Here is a 14,487-nt window from a genome sequence, read left to right on the forward strand (position 1 = left end):
AATCATTTCCTGTCTCCTGCTAGGAAAGAAGTCCTCTTAAAGGCAGTGATTCAATCGATTCCTACTTACTGTATGAATGTGTTTGCACTCCCAAAAAAACTTTGTAAGGAGATAGCAAATGAGATGGGGAAATTCTAGTGGAGCTTTAAAGGAAATGACAAAAAGATAAGGTGGATGGGCTGGGACAAAATGGGAGCTTCAAAAAAATGTGGTGGTCTTGGATTTAGGGAACTTGAGAGTTTCAACAAAGCTCTTCTAGCAAAGCAGTGTTGGAGAGTTTTTAAAAATCCTGAATCTATTACAACCAGGGTCTTACCTGACAAGTATTTTAAATTTTCTGGTTTGTTGGAGGCAAAGCTAGGCAGCAAACCTTTATTAATTTGGAGGAGTTTGTGGGGAGCTATGAACTTGTTAAAAGAGGGGCTTGTGTGGAGGGTTGGTAATGGGGAGAGTATAAAAATATGGGGTGATAGGTGGATTCCTCAACTATCCTCTTATAAAATACAATCTCCCATCAAGTGCTTAAATGAAGTTGATAAGTTGGCAGTACTCATTGATGGAGTGGAAAGTGGAGTTGGTGAAAGAATTGTTCAATGAGGTTGAGGGCTAGGATTATATGTGGTTTACCTATCAATAAAGCTGGTAGGCCAGATAAACAAATCTGGGCACCTTCCAAGAGTGGGGTTTTCAATGTGAAATCTGCCTACCATTTGAAATGCAAAGGATGAAAAGGTTGCTAGGGAAGTCTTCGAGGGTTTTTCTTGATGATGAAGGATGGAATGGTATATGGAGATTAAAAGTCCCGAGGGTTACAAAGATCTTTATTTGGAAAGCCTTAAATAATTGCCTACCAACCAGAAGGAACTTGTTTAAAAGGAAAATACTTGAAAATCCTTGCTGCCCTATATGTAATTAGTATGAAGAAACTATTTTTCATGTTTTATGGAGTTGTGTTGTAGCAGTGGATGTTTGGGCAGAAAGCAGAAGTCCAGTTTAGAAATGGCCATCTGAAGAAGTGGATTTTGGGTTTGTATGGAGGAAAATGTCACAATCTTTGAGTATGGAAGAATTGGAATTGACTGCTATAGTCTTAAGGAATATTTGGTTAAGGAGAAACAGATTTATATTTGAATCATGCTTCAATAGTCCTGCTGGTATCTTTAAGCAAGCTGAAATGACAAGGACTGAGTACATGGTAGCAAATAGTGCAGAATTCTCTGGAAGAAATTTTGCATAAAGAAGGGAGGTGTGATGGAAAAAACCAAAGGAGGGGGTGACAAAAATAAATTGGGATGCTGCCTTTCTGAAGGGTAGCAAGAGGATGGGAATTAGGATTGTGTTTCGAGATCAAGAAGGGGATATTTTGTTATCTGCATGTATACCACAATCAAGTGTCATGACAGCAACTCAAGCAGAAGCTACTGCTTTATGGAAAGCTTTGAAGATGTGTGATGAGCTACAAATGGGTGAAGTTGAATTAGAAGGGGATGCTTTATGCATTGTTAAAGCTATAAACAATAGAGAAGAAAACTAGGAGTGGGGAGGTCAAACAATGGAAGATATACGGGGTTTGCTACACAACTGACCTCAATGGCGTGTTACTCATACATTTAGAGAGGCAAACAAAGCAGCTGATTTTTTAGTAAAGTTTTCATTAAATGTAAGTGAAGAGTTAATATGGATGGAAGATGGCCCTAAGGGTCTGTATAGTTTGATTCTACAAGACAAAAATTGTAACTGATTTTTATTAATGAAATTGGAGGTATGTTTTGATTCAAAATAATAATAATTCATTCACTTTAAACTATTAATTTTTTTTAAGAAAATAAAAAATTCTTTCTTTTTAATTATGAAATAAAATACACTCAGTGGGTCCATTAGATATGAAGATATTAATTTATTTTATCTTTATATTTAATAAACATGTAGATGATTGCGTATATTTTATATTAAATTTATTATTGTGAACAAAATATTGTCATTGTGATTCCCCAAAATTCTGCTTGGAATTTGATAGACTCTAAAGGGTGGTAGGTATATATGTTATGATGTTACGATGATAACGATGTTATGTTACTAATGTATTGAGAATAAGTCTACAGACAATATAGTTTCAATATAAGTTGTACTACGATCACCAACAAGTACTGACAATACATATGGAAAACTGTGATGATACCATACGTTATGATGTTAATGATAATGATAATGAAGTGTTATGTTTTTTAAAGCTGAATTGAAAAATGTTTTCTATAAGAAAATGTGCATAAAATTTTTTCTCAAAATTTTGAGGAATCTGGACGGCAGACAAATACTGATTTTCTGCATTACATGCATTTCATATTTATCATGCATAATTTATCTTTATGCATGTTGGTTGTTAACTTATTGAGATTTCAAGAAATCTCATTGTGGTAGTCCTACTACCATTTCCCTCCGAAAATGTAGAAGTTGTATCAAGACTAGATGAAGACAAATAGGATGGACCGATGGATCCGAGTGATTGAAGAGGAGCCAAACCTAGATCATAGATTAGACCTTATTTTGATGTTCATAGCTTTAACTCTATGTACTTTAGAGCGTATGAAAGAATTGATCTTACCATGGAGACTTGTTATCTTAAGTATATTGTATTAAGAATATGCTACCTTTAAGTTCAAACTTAGGATGGTTATTAATGCTATTGTGATGTTTTAGTTCATTTGGGCATGAGTTATATTTAGTCATCCTTATTCCGCTATGATTATTGCAAACTGCTAGTTATATTTTAGGATGTATTGTATATTAATTGTCATGAACAGGGGTGTTATTGCAAACTGCTAGTCTCCGTTCCATCCTAAGCGGAGGTTTGGGGGCGTCAAGGCTAAGATCTTGCCAAGTATCTAAATAAAACTTCTCTAACCTAATTTGGACATTCCACACTGATTCTGAAAACACTGCTCTAGGTGCTAACTTCGAGGTTGCTATTCACTCCAAAAAAATTGAAAAATAACTTTGCATTGTAAAATCCTAAGTATTAATACTATCATTAAAGTGTAAATCGTTTATCAAAATTCGACTCTGAAGTGCATTGAAATAATCAAAACGTATTTTAAATAGTTTTATTGCGCTAAAAAATAGTTTTATTGAGGAAAAACGTATTTTTGTAGTGCTTTGTAAAATACGTATTTTATAGTATTAAAAAATCAAAAATAGTATTTTACAGTATTAAACAATCAAAAATAGTATTTTACAGTGCAATAAAACTATTGCACTGTAAAATACATTTTGATTGTTTATAGTATTTTACAGTGCCTTGTGCAACAGTTATTTAAAATACTATTTTATAGTTTTATAGTTTTATTTTATAGTGCAATAGTTTTACAGTGCCTTGAAATAATCAAAACGTATTTTAAATAGTTTTATTGAGCAAGCTTTATTCTAGAAATCAAAAATAGTTTTATTGTGCTATAAAATCTTAAATATTTATATAAAACTAGTGGTGCAGACTGTTTCTCATTCTTACACTTCTTAGTATCTCAAATAAATAAAATCGCATTTCTAGCACCATGGTTAGTAGCGAAACTGACTACATTGATAGATTAAAACATGCGCGATTGAGTTGGTTCGTGAAAACTTTTGGGTTTTTACGAGGTTCCTCAAGCGTAAAGAAATTCCTCCGTTAAATTTCTGGGGGCTGTTACAATCATTATCATGTCCCTATAACTTAATAGAAAAATTTTAATCATCATCATTTTTCTCGTCATTCTTTCATCATCCATGATGTGACATTCCAATCATTTAATGCCATATTATGGGATGATAAGAGGATAATGAGAAAATTAATGAAGAGTATGATTACTCAACTTAAAAATATTGATCTTTTTCGAAGATGAGACTATTTGAGGAAAAGGATGATAATACTTGATGACAAATACCTGAATTATGCTTTGTTTTTCGCACACATGAAACTATTTATAGTAGTAAATATTCTTGTTAACACTATTTAGACCCATGTAAGTTCTTACTGAAAGTAATCAATGAATTTTTTGAAATTGTTTTATACAAACTTTTAAATGTTTGAATTTTTTATTAACTAAAATAACCGATTTATAATTTTCATGAATTACCTGATTCATTGAATCAACCTTTTCTCAATTCTAAATCAGATTCTAAATTTCTTTTTTAAAATAATATTCATTCATCATTTATGGATAGTATCATTACATTATTTTTCCAAAAGAATGCAAATTTTAATGAAATCAGGACACTCTTCTATCCATACTACCTCTCCTTCACAGGATAATGAATGTTTAGCAATTAGATGAGTTGCATTGTTACCTTCACGTGGAGTGAATATGACAAACCGTTGTTGTCTACCCTTTTATAACATTTGATGTCTTCAATAAGCTGGCCATGCTCGGACTAATTTTCCCTTGGGCAATTAACATCATCAATTACTAATTTTGCATCACCTTAAAAAACCACTACATGTAGACCAATTTTTGTACTCAAAACCATAGCTCTCCATAGGGCTTTTATTTCTGCTACATGTGGAGTTGGTACTGCTTCTTCATTTTGACAAAGAGGTTGCAATTACCTCTCCCTACTAATCCCTTACAATGACACCAACTCCCATCTAGAGTTGCATCCCAATTAACCTTACGGACATTTTCAATTGGCTTCTGCCACATAACAACTTTGTCTACCCTTCCAACTTTATTATTTTGCTTGATCAATATGTTCTATGCCTAATTAAACTCTTTTAACCCATTGTGTGCCTCAATATTAATTAATGATCTCGGGCTCTCAAACTTCTGTTCAAAGATATATTTGCTTCTTCTTTGCCAAATTCTTCTAAACTTTACAGCAGGCTCCTCCACTTCATGTTGTTTATGTCTGTTCACCAAGTTCTCCCATATGCTGAAAAACTTATCATCATTGCTACTCCATTTATGAACTGGACTTTGGGTTTCAGCGCACACAATAGTCGAAGCAACACAACTCCGTAGAGTATGGAAATTGGTTTCCTCCACTGTCTCATAAATAGGGACATTTAGCACTATATGTTATCTTTCTAATGAACAACTTCTTTTTAGATGTAAGAGCATGATTCACTACCTTCCAAATAAATACTTTGACCCCATTTGGCACAGTTAGATCCCATATTTTCTTCCACGCTATAGAGTCACCCTTACTACCAGATGATTCTCCTCTCTCTCTACTTCTACTTCTCTTGTCATCTTCCAAATTGTATGCACTCTTATTAATTAAGAAAAGAGCATTTTTTATAGGACTCCAAGTCAATTTATCATCCAATCCCAATCTACTAGAAGGCAAACTACAAATGATACCTACCTCTCTTTCATCAAATATTTCATTAATTAAATCCTTCTTCACTATCTACAAGCTCCTTCAATTTGGCTTCCTCGTTGAGAACTTTCATTGGAGATTGCACACTGAATGTACTTGGTATAGGCAACCACTTATCTCTCCAAATATTTATTTTGTTACTATTCCCTACTCTCCACCTTAATCCTTCCTTAAGTAAATTTCTAGAACTCCAAATTCTCCTCCCTATTTGTGATGGACATGCTCCTAGCTTTGCTTCCAGGATAGTCCCTCCTTTATAGTACTTTTCCTTCACAATTCTAGTTGCAAAAGAAGAATAATTTGTAAGAAGTCTCCAACATTGCTTAGCTAACACAGCTTGGTTAAAACAATATATATTCCTAAACCCTAGCCCTCATTCAGCTTTTAAATTGTCCATTTGATCCCACCTTTTTCATTGAATCTTTTTATCTTGTTTCATATGACCCCACCAAAATCTTGCCAATAGATAAGAGATTTCTTTACTTAATTAATTGCTTTGCAAACTTAAACACACTCATAGCATACATAGGTATAGCTTTTTTTTCTTCTTTTTTTTTTTCTTTTTTTATGAAGAGGACGGTATGCCAATTTTATTGATTGCCTTCACTTATGGCAGATGAATACCGTGGTAACAAGTAGGACACCTGTGGTTTACAAAACAACCATCCGATACATCAAAACCAGTAAAATAAAATCCCTATACATTAAACTAAACAAAAAAACCAATAAAAACCAATAAAACCAACAGACCAATCTAAACATGCCTATGTCCTTTTACTGAAACAGTTAAATTCTAATGCTTGGAAGACCAATCTTGTCTAAGCGCAACATGCCTTTTATTTTCTGTGAACGAGCCACCAATTTTTTCCACAATTGCGAATGATTATTTCACAAGGCATGAAATTTATCGTCCCCAAGTATAGTTCGAACGGAAAGCATGTTCCAAAACTTTTTTGAAACGAAATCATAATTTCGACCCAAAATCTTACATTTTGGGATGATTTTAATTTTGATTCAAAGATAAATCGTCCCAAAAGCTCAAAATTGTTGTAGTGATAATTTTTTTTTTTTTTTATCTTTTTACATATTTAAGATATTTTCATTATCTATATTATGTATAAGACTTATTTTATCAATTTTCTTATAATTTTCAATATATCGCATTAATACATAAAATTATAAGTACAAATAACATTTTTTCTTTAATTTTTCATTTTAACCTATTTAAGATATCTTCATTATGCTAAGACTTATTTTATCAATTTTCTTATAATCTTCCGTATATATAACTGACAACGCATATAATTATAAAATTATAAATACCTCATTTTCCTTTGATTATACTGTTTACTTGAATACTATTATAAAATTATAATAGTACTATAATCTTTGTTTTATACAAACTCTATTAAATAATATCATGCATGATTATCATTAAGATGAACATATACATATATATAAGAAATATATACGTACATATATATAATTTCAGAAAATCATGACACGACCGAGTACTCGATCCCATCTACGTTCTAAGGATTATATAAATATATATATATACTAGCGGTTGGGCAATGTGCGAGGCACATTTGCCCGGTTGAAAAATAACTTATTTTGTAAAATATAAATATGTTTTGGGTTAAAAAAAAACGTAATTATAAGTAAAATAAATAGTATATAGAGAATTTTTTATGAACTCAATTTCTGCATCTAACAAGTGAAAAGAGATGTGGAGAATTTTTGTGATAGTGATAGTACTTCACTGCATTAATCGAAGCAATCCAACAGAAGAAAAAAAAAAGAGAAGTGGTAAAATGAAGGGTTAGATTTAAATATTAAAAATTTTAATATACCAGCAGCAGCCTCATCCTTCAAAAAACAACACACGTAGATATCATATCCTTAGATATGATTTGGATCGATGTATTAATAGTAGTGACATGGTTTCTGAATACTAATATATAAAATTATTTGGATTAAGATGTTTTATTTGATTTTAGAACATGAGAGAAAAAAAGTTAAAATAAAAATATTATAAAAATTAAAATATTATTGGAATATAATTTTTTAATGTAGTTTTTGTTTTAAAATTTAAAAAATGTATATTTAAGAAAATTGTAATGATTAGATTAACAAATTAAAAAATATTTTATATTTAAATAATATTTTAAAAAAATATATAAAAGTATCTGAAAAGCTAAGAATCTATTAATCTCTTCCTCGAACTCAATAATTTTGTTTGGAAAGAGATAGATTGTCAATTCCCTCCTGACCCACGTTTGTGGTTACCCCAGAAAAGCAACTTTTTCATTCATTTTTGAACGGAAAATTATGTAGGTATATCCATATATGTCCACCGGTCAACAAAATATAGAAAATGACATATTATCATACATTAATAAATAAGTTAAAAATACTTATTTTTCCCTTTTGTTTTCCAGTACTTCACATCACAACTAATTAAATAATAATAGAGTAAATAAATATGATTTTTTGTGATATAAATAATTTTTCTAGCTGCTGATAATTTGTTTATGATTTTTTTGTATATATTATTTTTTTGTAGTGAATTTATAATGATTTTATTAAATTTTTTTTCTTCACGTTGTCTTTCTGGCTCGATTCATCCGCACGGGCCGTTCTTCTTCAGCCCAGCCCAGCGCCGCCATGCGTCGGCCAGCCTCACTGCCACCACCGGGGAGTCCCTCTCACACCGAAGACCGACCGAGGCACCATCGATGTCTACCACGCGCAGCCCTATCTCTCCCCCGCAGAAACCCATCCAAAATGGGTTTCTCCCATTTCTCTCAACCGGCGCCGCCATACGCGGCCACCTACCATCACGACCACCACAGGCGACTCCCCCTCACGTCGGCGACCAACCCAGCCACCACCGATGTTCTCCACGCGCAGCCATATCTGTCCCTTCGGAAACCCATCCGAAATGGGTTTCTCCCATTTCTCTCAACCAGCGCAGCCGTACGCGGCCACCCAGGCCACCGCACCTCCACCACTTCACACCGGCGACAATCTCTACCAGATCCAGCCACCACGATCCTCCCTTTCCCTCTCCGTCGCACACTGCAATTCATGCGATTGAGCCGTAGAAAGAAAAGAAACATGCGAGAGAGAGAAGAAGAAGATGCTGCTGGGTTAGATGTTTAACATTCAACTAAGAAGAAACGACGCCGGATTGAGTTAAACTGTTCATTACTGTTGATGTTATAGATACTTTTAAGATATAGACAGATATACACAAGCAGTGGTAGCACGTTTGCCACATCTGCCAAATTGAAGAAAAAAATAAAGTGTGATTTCAAATATTAAAATAATCTAATGCATAAGAATGAAATTACTATCTATTTATCTTCATTATTTATTATGAAATTTAAATTATATTAAAAATTCAAATTACTTAGATAGTTTTTTTCTCTTAAAAATGTTCAGTAAAACTTCATCATTTATTTAATTATGAAAAATTAATATTTTATAAATTAAAGTTGATTTTAAGTGTATGATATAATATTATTCTATTAAAAATGTTAAGTAAAACTTTATCTTTTATTTAATGATGAAAACTTAGTATTTTATGTTCATTATTTATTATGAAATTTAAATTATATTAAAATTTTAAATTAATTAGATATTTCTTTCTCTTAAAAATGTTCAGTAAAACTTTATCATTTATTTAATTATGAAAAATTAGTATTTTATAAATTAAAATTGATTTTAAGTGTATGATATAATATTTATATTTTAATTATCTATTTTATGTTAGTTTAAATTAATATTTAAATTTCTACCGTTAAATTAAATATAAAGATTTAAGATGAAGAGTTGTGATTTAAAACCCAAAGTTTACGTATGATATGTTATTTATATTTTACTTATTTAAATTTTAAATTAGTTTAAATCAGTGTTTTAATAAGAGAAATTATTTATATATAAATTTTAACAAGAGAAATTATTTATTATAGTGATAAATATTATAGTCTTATAATTATATCTCTAAATTTTAACAAGAGAAATTATTTATATAATTTTAAAGTGTGTAAAATATGCACAATATCTTTAAAAAAATTTGGTACATTTGAGATCCACTTTAAAAAATCTACTTTTTACATAATTGTAATAAATATTTTAATGATTTTATTTTTTTTATATATAATAATGATAAATATTATAGTAATTTTATTTTTTATTTATAAAAAATCATGTATAGTATGTGGTGTGTGGTGTAAAGAATAAGAAAATATGAGTAAAATAAAAAGATAAAAAGTTGTTTTTACATTGATCCATTACATTTAACGATATATGATTTTAACAACTCAAGTCAACCCACCTTTAAAATTATATTCTAAAATAACTAATTAATATTACAATTAAAATATCTTAGAAAAAACCTAAAGAGTTATTGTCTTACAGTTTACTTGGAACCAAAATATGTTATAATTTATGTTATACAAACAAGTTTAAGCTTTGTTCATAAGTTAATTTTAACAAAATATATTTTTACAATCTTATAATTGCATCTCTAAATTTTAACAAAAAAAATTATTTTTATAATTTTAAAGTGTAACTTCCGCACAATATCTTTAAAAAAATTTGGTATATTTGAGATCCATATTAAAGAATATATTTTTTACATAATAATGATAAATATTCTAGTGATTTTATTAATTTTTTTTTCTCCACTTTCTCTCTCGTAGTACTGTTTATTACTGTAGCACTTGAACAGTAAAGTTCCTTTCCGCATATCACCAAGCCGGATCCAAACAAGGAATAGGCATCCACGGTTTTATACTGTTCATTACTACTTAAACAGTAATTTATAGCCACTTTTAAGATAAGATAGGAGATATCCAAGAAAAACAGATCGGATTAGATCGATCAGGAATATATGCTTCCCAGATGTCGCCTAAGGCAGGTCGATTGCCCTCCATATTTTCACTGTTCTACGGTGGATCAACTTATTGGGAGGATCATACTTATGATCCCATGTATGTGCACCAGTTCAAACTTCAAATACAAAGGATTAGGACATGATAAATTAATTAATTAATTAGGGTATTATCATAGAATAACTGTAAATTAGGAAAGCTGGCCGAAGCCCGACAGTATATTCTTATATATACACGACATAACATATTAACCAAAAACCAAAAACCAAAAACAAAGCAATACACACACCCCAGCATATGCATGCACGTACGCATGCATCCCTTATTAAAGACGTGCTTTAGCCTGTCATTAAGCAATCTCCTACGAACCGGATCTGGACCTTAATTATGATACAGTCTAATCCTAAGTTACAAAGGAGCATTTCACACACACCTACACACGTAGGTACGTTTAGAAATGCGACAACTAGTAGTGCTGGTTATGCTGATCATAAGTAGTACGTTGCCCAGGAATCTTCTCTTTGATCTTTTCCATCATACCCTTCTTCTTTGCATGCTGATGATGCTGCGCCTGTTCCCCAGTACCGTAACCGCCGGCCGTCGTAGTATGCGTCGTAGTATGAGTCGTAGATGATGTATCATTTCGATGGTCCTTGTTTCCAACTCCAGGTATGTTCTCCGTTATCTTCTCCTTCAGCCCCTTGTTCCTTCTCCCGCCTTGCCCATCGTACTCAGTCTGTATTATATTAAATTAATTCACAGAAAAACATAAGACATATGGTAAAACAAAAGGCGAAAACAATATATAAAGTTCTAGAAGATAGGAAAGAAATGTATGTTTATCATTAGAACTGAGAGGATTACTTACGGAAAGGTCATGACGCTGCTGCTGCCCACCTTGGTGAGTAGCGCCGCTGTGGCGGATTGGATTGGCAGATGATGTATCATTTCGATGGTCCTTGTTTCCAACTCCAGGTATGTTCTCCATTATCTTCTCCTTCAGCCCCTTGTTCCTTCTCCCGCCTTGCCCATCGTACTCAGACTGTATTACATTAAATTAAGTCACAGAAAAACGTAGATATATGGGAAAACAATAGGTGAAAACAATATATAAGGTTTTAGAAGTTAGAAAAGAAAAGTAAGCTTATCATGTAGTACTGAGAGGAGTACTTACGGAAAGGTCATGACGCTGCTGCTGCCCACCTTGGTTGCCATACTCGTTCGTAGGAATCACGTTGCCGTATGCATCTGTGCTATGGGCTGCTCCGTATTTGTTTTGTAAATGTGCCATTTTCAAGGTTAACAAGCGGAAACAAAATCACAAGCAAAGGCTGAGAATTTTAACGAAAGAGTGTATAGAGGTAAAGCTTGCTAGCTGCGACTGTTCTTTGGACGGATATAGGATGGATTAAGAGTGAGTACCTTGGATTACTCTGGACTAGCTTATATATATCGGTAGAAGTGATTATGTATATGAGCATGCATGACGACAGAATTGTTACACGTGCCGCGTTTCAATTTGCTAAACGTGCCACGTTTTTACTCATGGCCACGTGGAAGTGATAGAAGCTGAAAAATATCCAAACATAATAGCAGCAGCACCAATAATATCTCTCCCAGCTCAGCAACTCACTGTCGTGGCACTCAAACCAGTCAACATCCATTGCAGAATATTTACAACTCAGCGGATGGCAAACAAACCCAAGATTAGTTATGCCCTCTTACGTAAATACACATTGTGATTTGTTTGTAGTGAGGATTCTTGTTGTAACTGCCTCTGACATAGACTAGCATGAGTGTGCATCATGCACAGCACGTATTCGATAATTTGCCCGAATGTTCTGGGCTCTTCTTATTGCCTATATAAACAACACTGTATTGTTTTAGTGTTATATAATGAAAACATTAATTCTTGAGCCTGTTATCTAGCATGGTATCAAGAGCCACTACAAAGACAAACGTCTGCTCCCATGGCTGAAGCATCACCGCCACCCACTTCTTCTTCTTCCCTTCCACACCTCTCCCATTTAGTTACCGTCAAACTCACTCATGAGAACTACCTTCTTTGGCGCACACAAATGGTTCCCTATCTTCGGGGTCAAGACCTTTTTCATTTTGTTGATGGTTCAAGTAAACCACCTTCTCGTTTTCTTTCGGATAAAATCACCATTAATCCAACCTTTCTTGCTTGGACCAAAACTGATCAGATGATCCTTAGTGCCATTATATCTACTCTGTCCGATAACCTCATTGCTCAAATGGTTGGGCATTCTACCTCTCAAGCGGCCTGGTCAGCCATTGAAAAACTTTTTTCATCTCAATCTCATGCGCGAGTGACTCAACTCCGTTATCAGCTAGCCACCATTTCAAAAGGAGCCAGCTCTGTTTCTGATTATTTTCGGAAACTTAAACACCTTTCAGACACTATGTGTGCTGCCGGCACCCCTCTTTCTTCTGATGAATTTACCTCTTACCTTCTTGCTGGCTTAAACAGCGATTATGATGCTCTTGTTATGTCCATAACAGCCCGACTTGAACCAATGGCTCCTGAGGAATTATACAGTTTACTTCTCACCTATGAAAGTCGTCTGGCCCATTCCACCCACCTACCTGCGTCCACCATTCTCTCTGCCAATTACACCTCTGGCCCTCCCAATCACACAAATCGTGGACGAGGAAATTACCGAGGTCATAACCGTGCTCCTTTTCGCGGTCGTGGTCGAGGTCGTCACTCCTCCTCTCAAACCTCTGCAAATACCTTCGCACCTTCACCTCTCCCTCACGGCAAACCCATCTGTCAAGTCTGTGGCAAAGTTGGTCACAGTGCCATAAAATGTTACTTTCGCTTTGATCATGCCTATCAAAGTGAACCTCCGCGAAATCTCACCGCCAACTACAGCAGCTCAAGTGCTTCGCCTGATTCATCGTGGTATCCCGACACGGCTGCAACCAACCATATTACCTCAGATATGTCCAACCTCAACCTCACTTCAGGACCTTATAGTGGTAATGAGCAAATTCGGATTGGTGATGGCACCGAGCTACCTATTGCCAACATTGGTGACTCTAAAATCTCTACTCCCTCTCATTCTTTTCTTCTTAAAAATCTGTTACATGTCCCTGCCATTACAAAAAATTTAGTTTCTGTACAGCGTTTCTGTCATGATAATTCGGTTGTGTTTGAATTTCATAGTTCTCATTTTCTTGTGAAGGATTCAACGACGGGAACCCCTCTCCTTCGTGGTCCCATGCGTAATGGCCTCTACTCCTTCTCCAACATCATTCCATCTGCAACTTCGGCACAGGCCCTTATTGGTGAGCGCACCACTCCTTCTCAGTGGCACTCGCGATTGGGTCATCCGTCACTCCAACTTGTCTCTCGAATTATCTCCAAATACAATCTTCCAGCTTCCTCTCCATCTACGTCTACTTCTTGTTCAGCTTGTCGTGCTGCCAAAAGTCACCAGTTGCCGTTTAAATCATCTCATCAGCACTCTTCCAGACCATTGCAATTAATTTACACAGATGTATGGGGCCCTGCCCCTGTCCTTTCTCGTGAAGGATTCAAATACTATGTGTCCTTTTTAGATGATTTTACTCGGTATACATGGTGGTATCCGCTTGTGCAAAAGTCTGATGTTATGTCTATCTTTTTAAAATTTCAAGTTCATGTTGAACGGTTTTTCAATTCAAAAATATTGTCTCTCCAAAGTGATTGGGGTGGTGAATATCGTTCTTTTAAAAATTATCTTACTTCTCAAGGCATCTTACATCGCATCTCTTGTCCTCATACTCACCAACAAAATGGTGCAATAGAACGAAAACATCGACACATCGTCGAAACGGGCCTTGCTCTTATGGCCCATGCATCCTTACCTCAACTTTATTGGGCCGATGCCTTCCATACGGCAATTTTCCTTATCAATCGCTTGCCTTCTCCTGCCTTACACCATTGTTCTCCATATGAAAAATTATTTCACAAACCACCTGATTATTCTTTTCTTAAAATTTTTGGCACTGCTTGTTGGCCCCATCTCAGGCCTTACAATCGCCATAAATTAGATCTCCGTTCAACACAATGTCTTTTTCTTGGTTACAGTGATTCCCATAAAGGATATCGCTGCCTTCATCTCCCTACTGACCGATTATACATTTCTCGGGACGTAGTGTTTGATGAACAACTTTTTCCTTTATCCTCTCCAAACCAGCCCACGTCCCTGACTTCCTCCCTTCC

At 34.2% G+C, this 14,487-nt stretch overlaps 1 protein-coding gene across 3 annotated transcripts in view; it reads right to left on the reverse strand.

The window, feature by feature from the left end:
• Positions 1 to 11,646, reverse strand: part of LOC108981712 (epsin-like) — a 123,176-nt gene extending 111,530 nt beyond the window's left edge. Inside the window, exons 1-2 of one of the 3 annotated variants that reach the window (XR_004802283.1) lie at positions 11,428 to 11,449; positions 10,681 to 10,989 (exon numbers count right to left, since the gene is read on the reverse strand). Coding sequence is in view for 2 of the 3 variants with exons in the window: in XM_035693572.1 (XP_035549465.1) it covers positions 11,122 to 11,295; positions 11,428 to 11,544 (291 nt within the window). In the remaining variant the exon portion in view is untranslated. Of the gene's footprint in view, positions 1 to 10,680; positions 10,990 to 11,121; positions 11,296 to 11,427 lie in introns of all 3 variants that reach the window. The other 2 variants (XM_035693572.1, XM_035693567.1) reach the window with 2 other exon arrangements.
• Between the last annotated feature and the right edge of the window lie 2,841 nt (positions 11,647 to 14,487).

Source organism: Juglans regia, chromosome 8 (genome assembly GCF_001411555.2).
Source record: "Juglans regia cultivar Chandler chromosome 8, Walnut 2.0, whole genome shotgun sequence".
Taxonomy (NCBI): domain Eukaryota; kingdom Viridiplantae; phylum Streptophyta; class Magnoliopsida; order Fagales; family Juglandaceae; genus Juglans; species Juglans regia.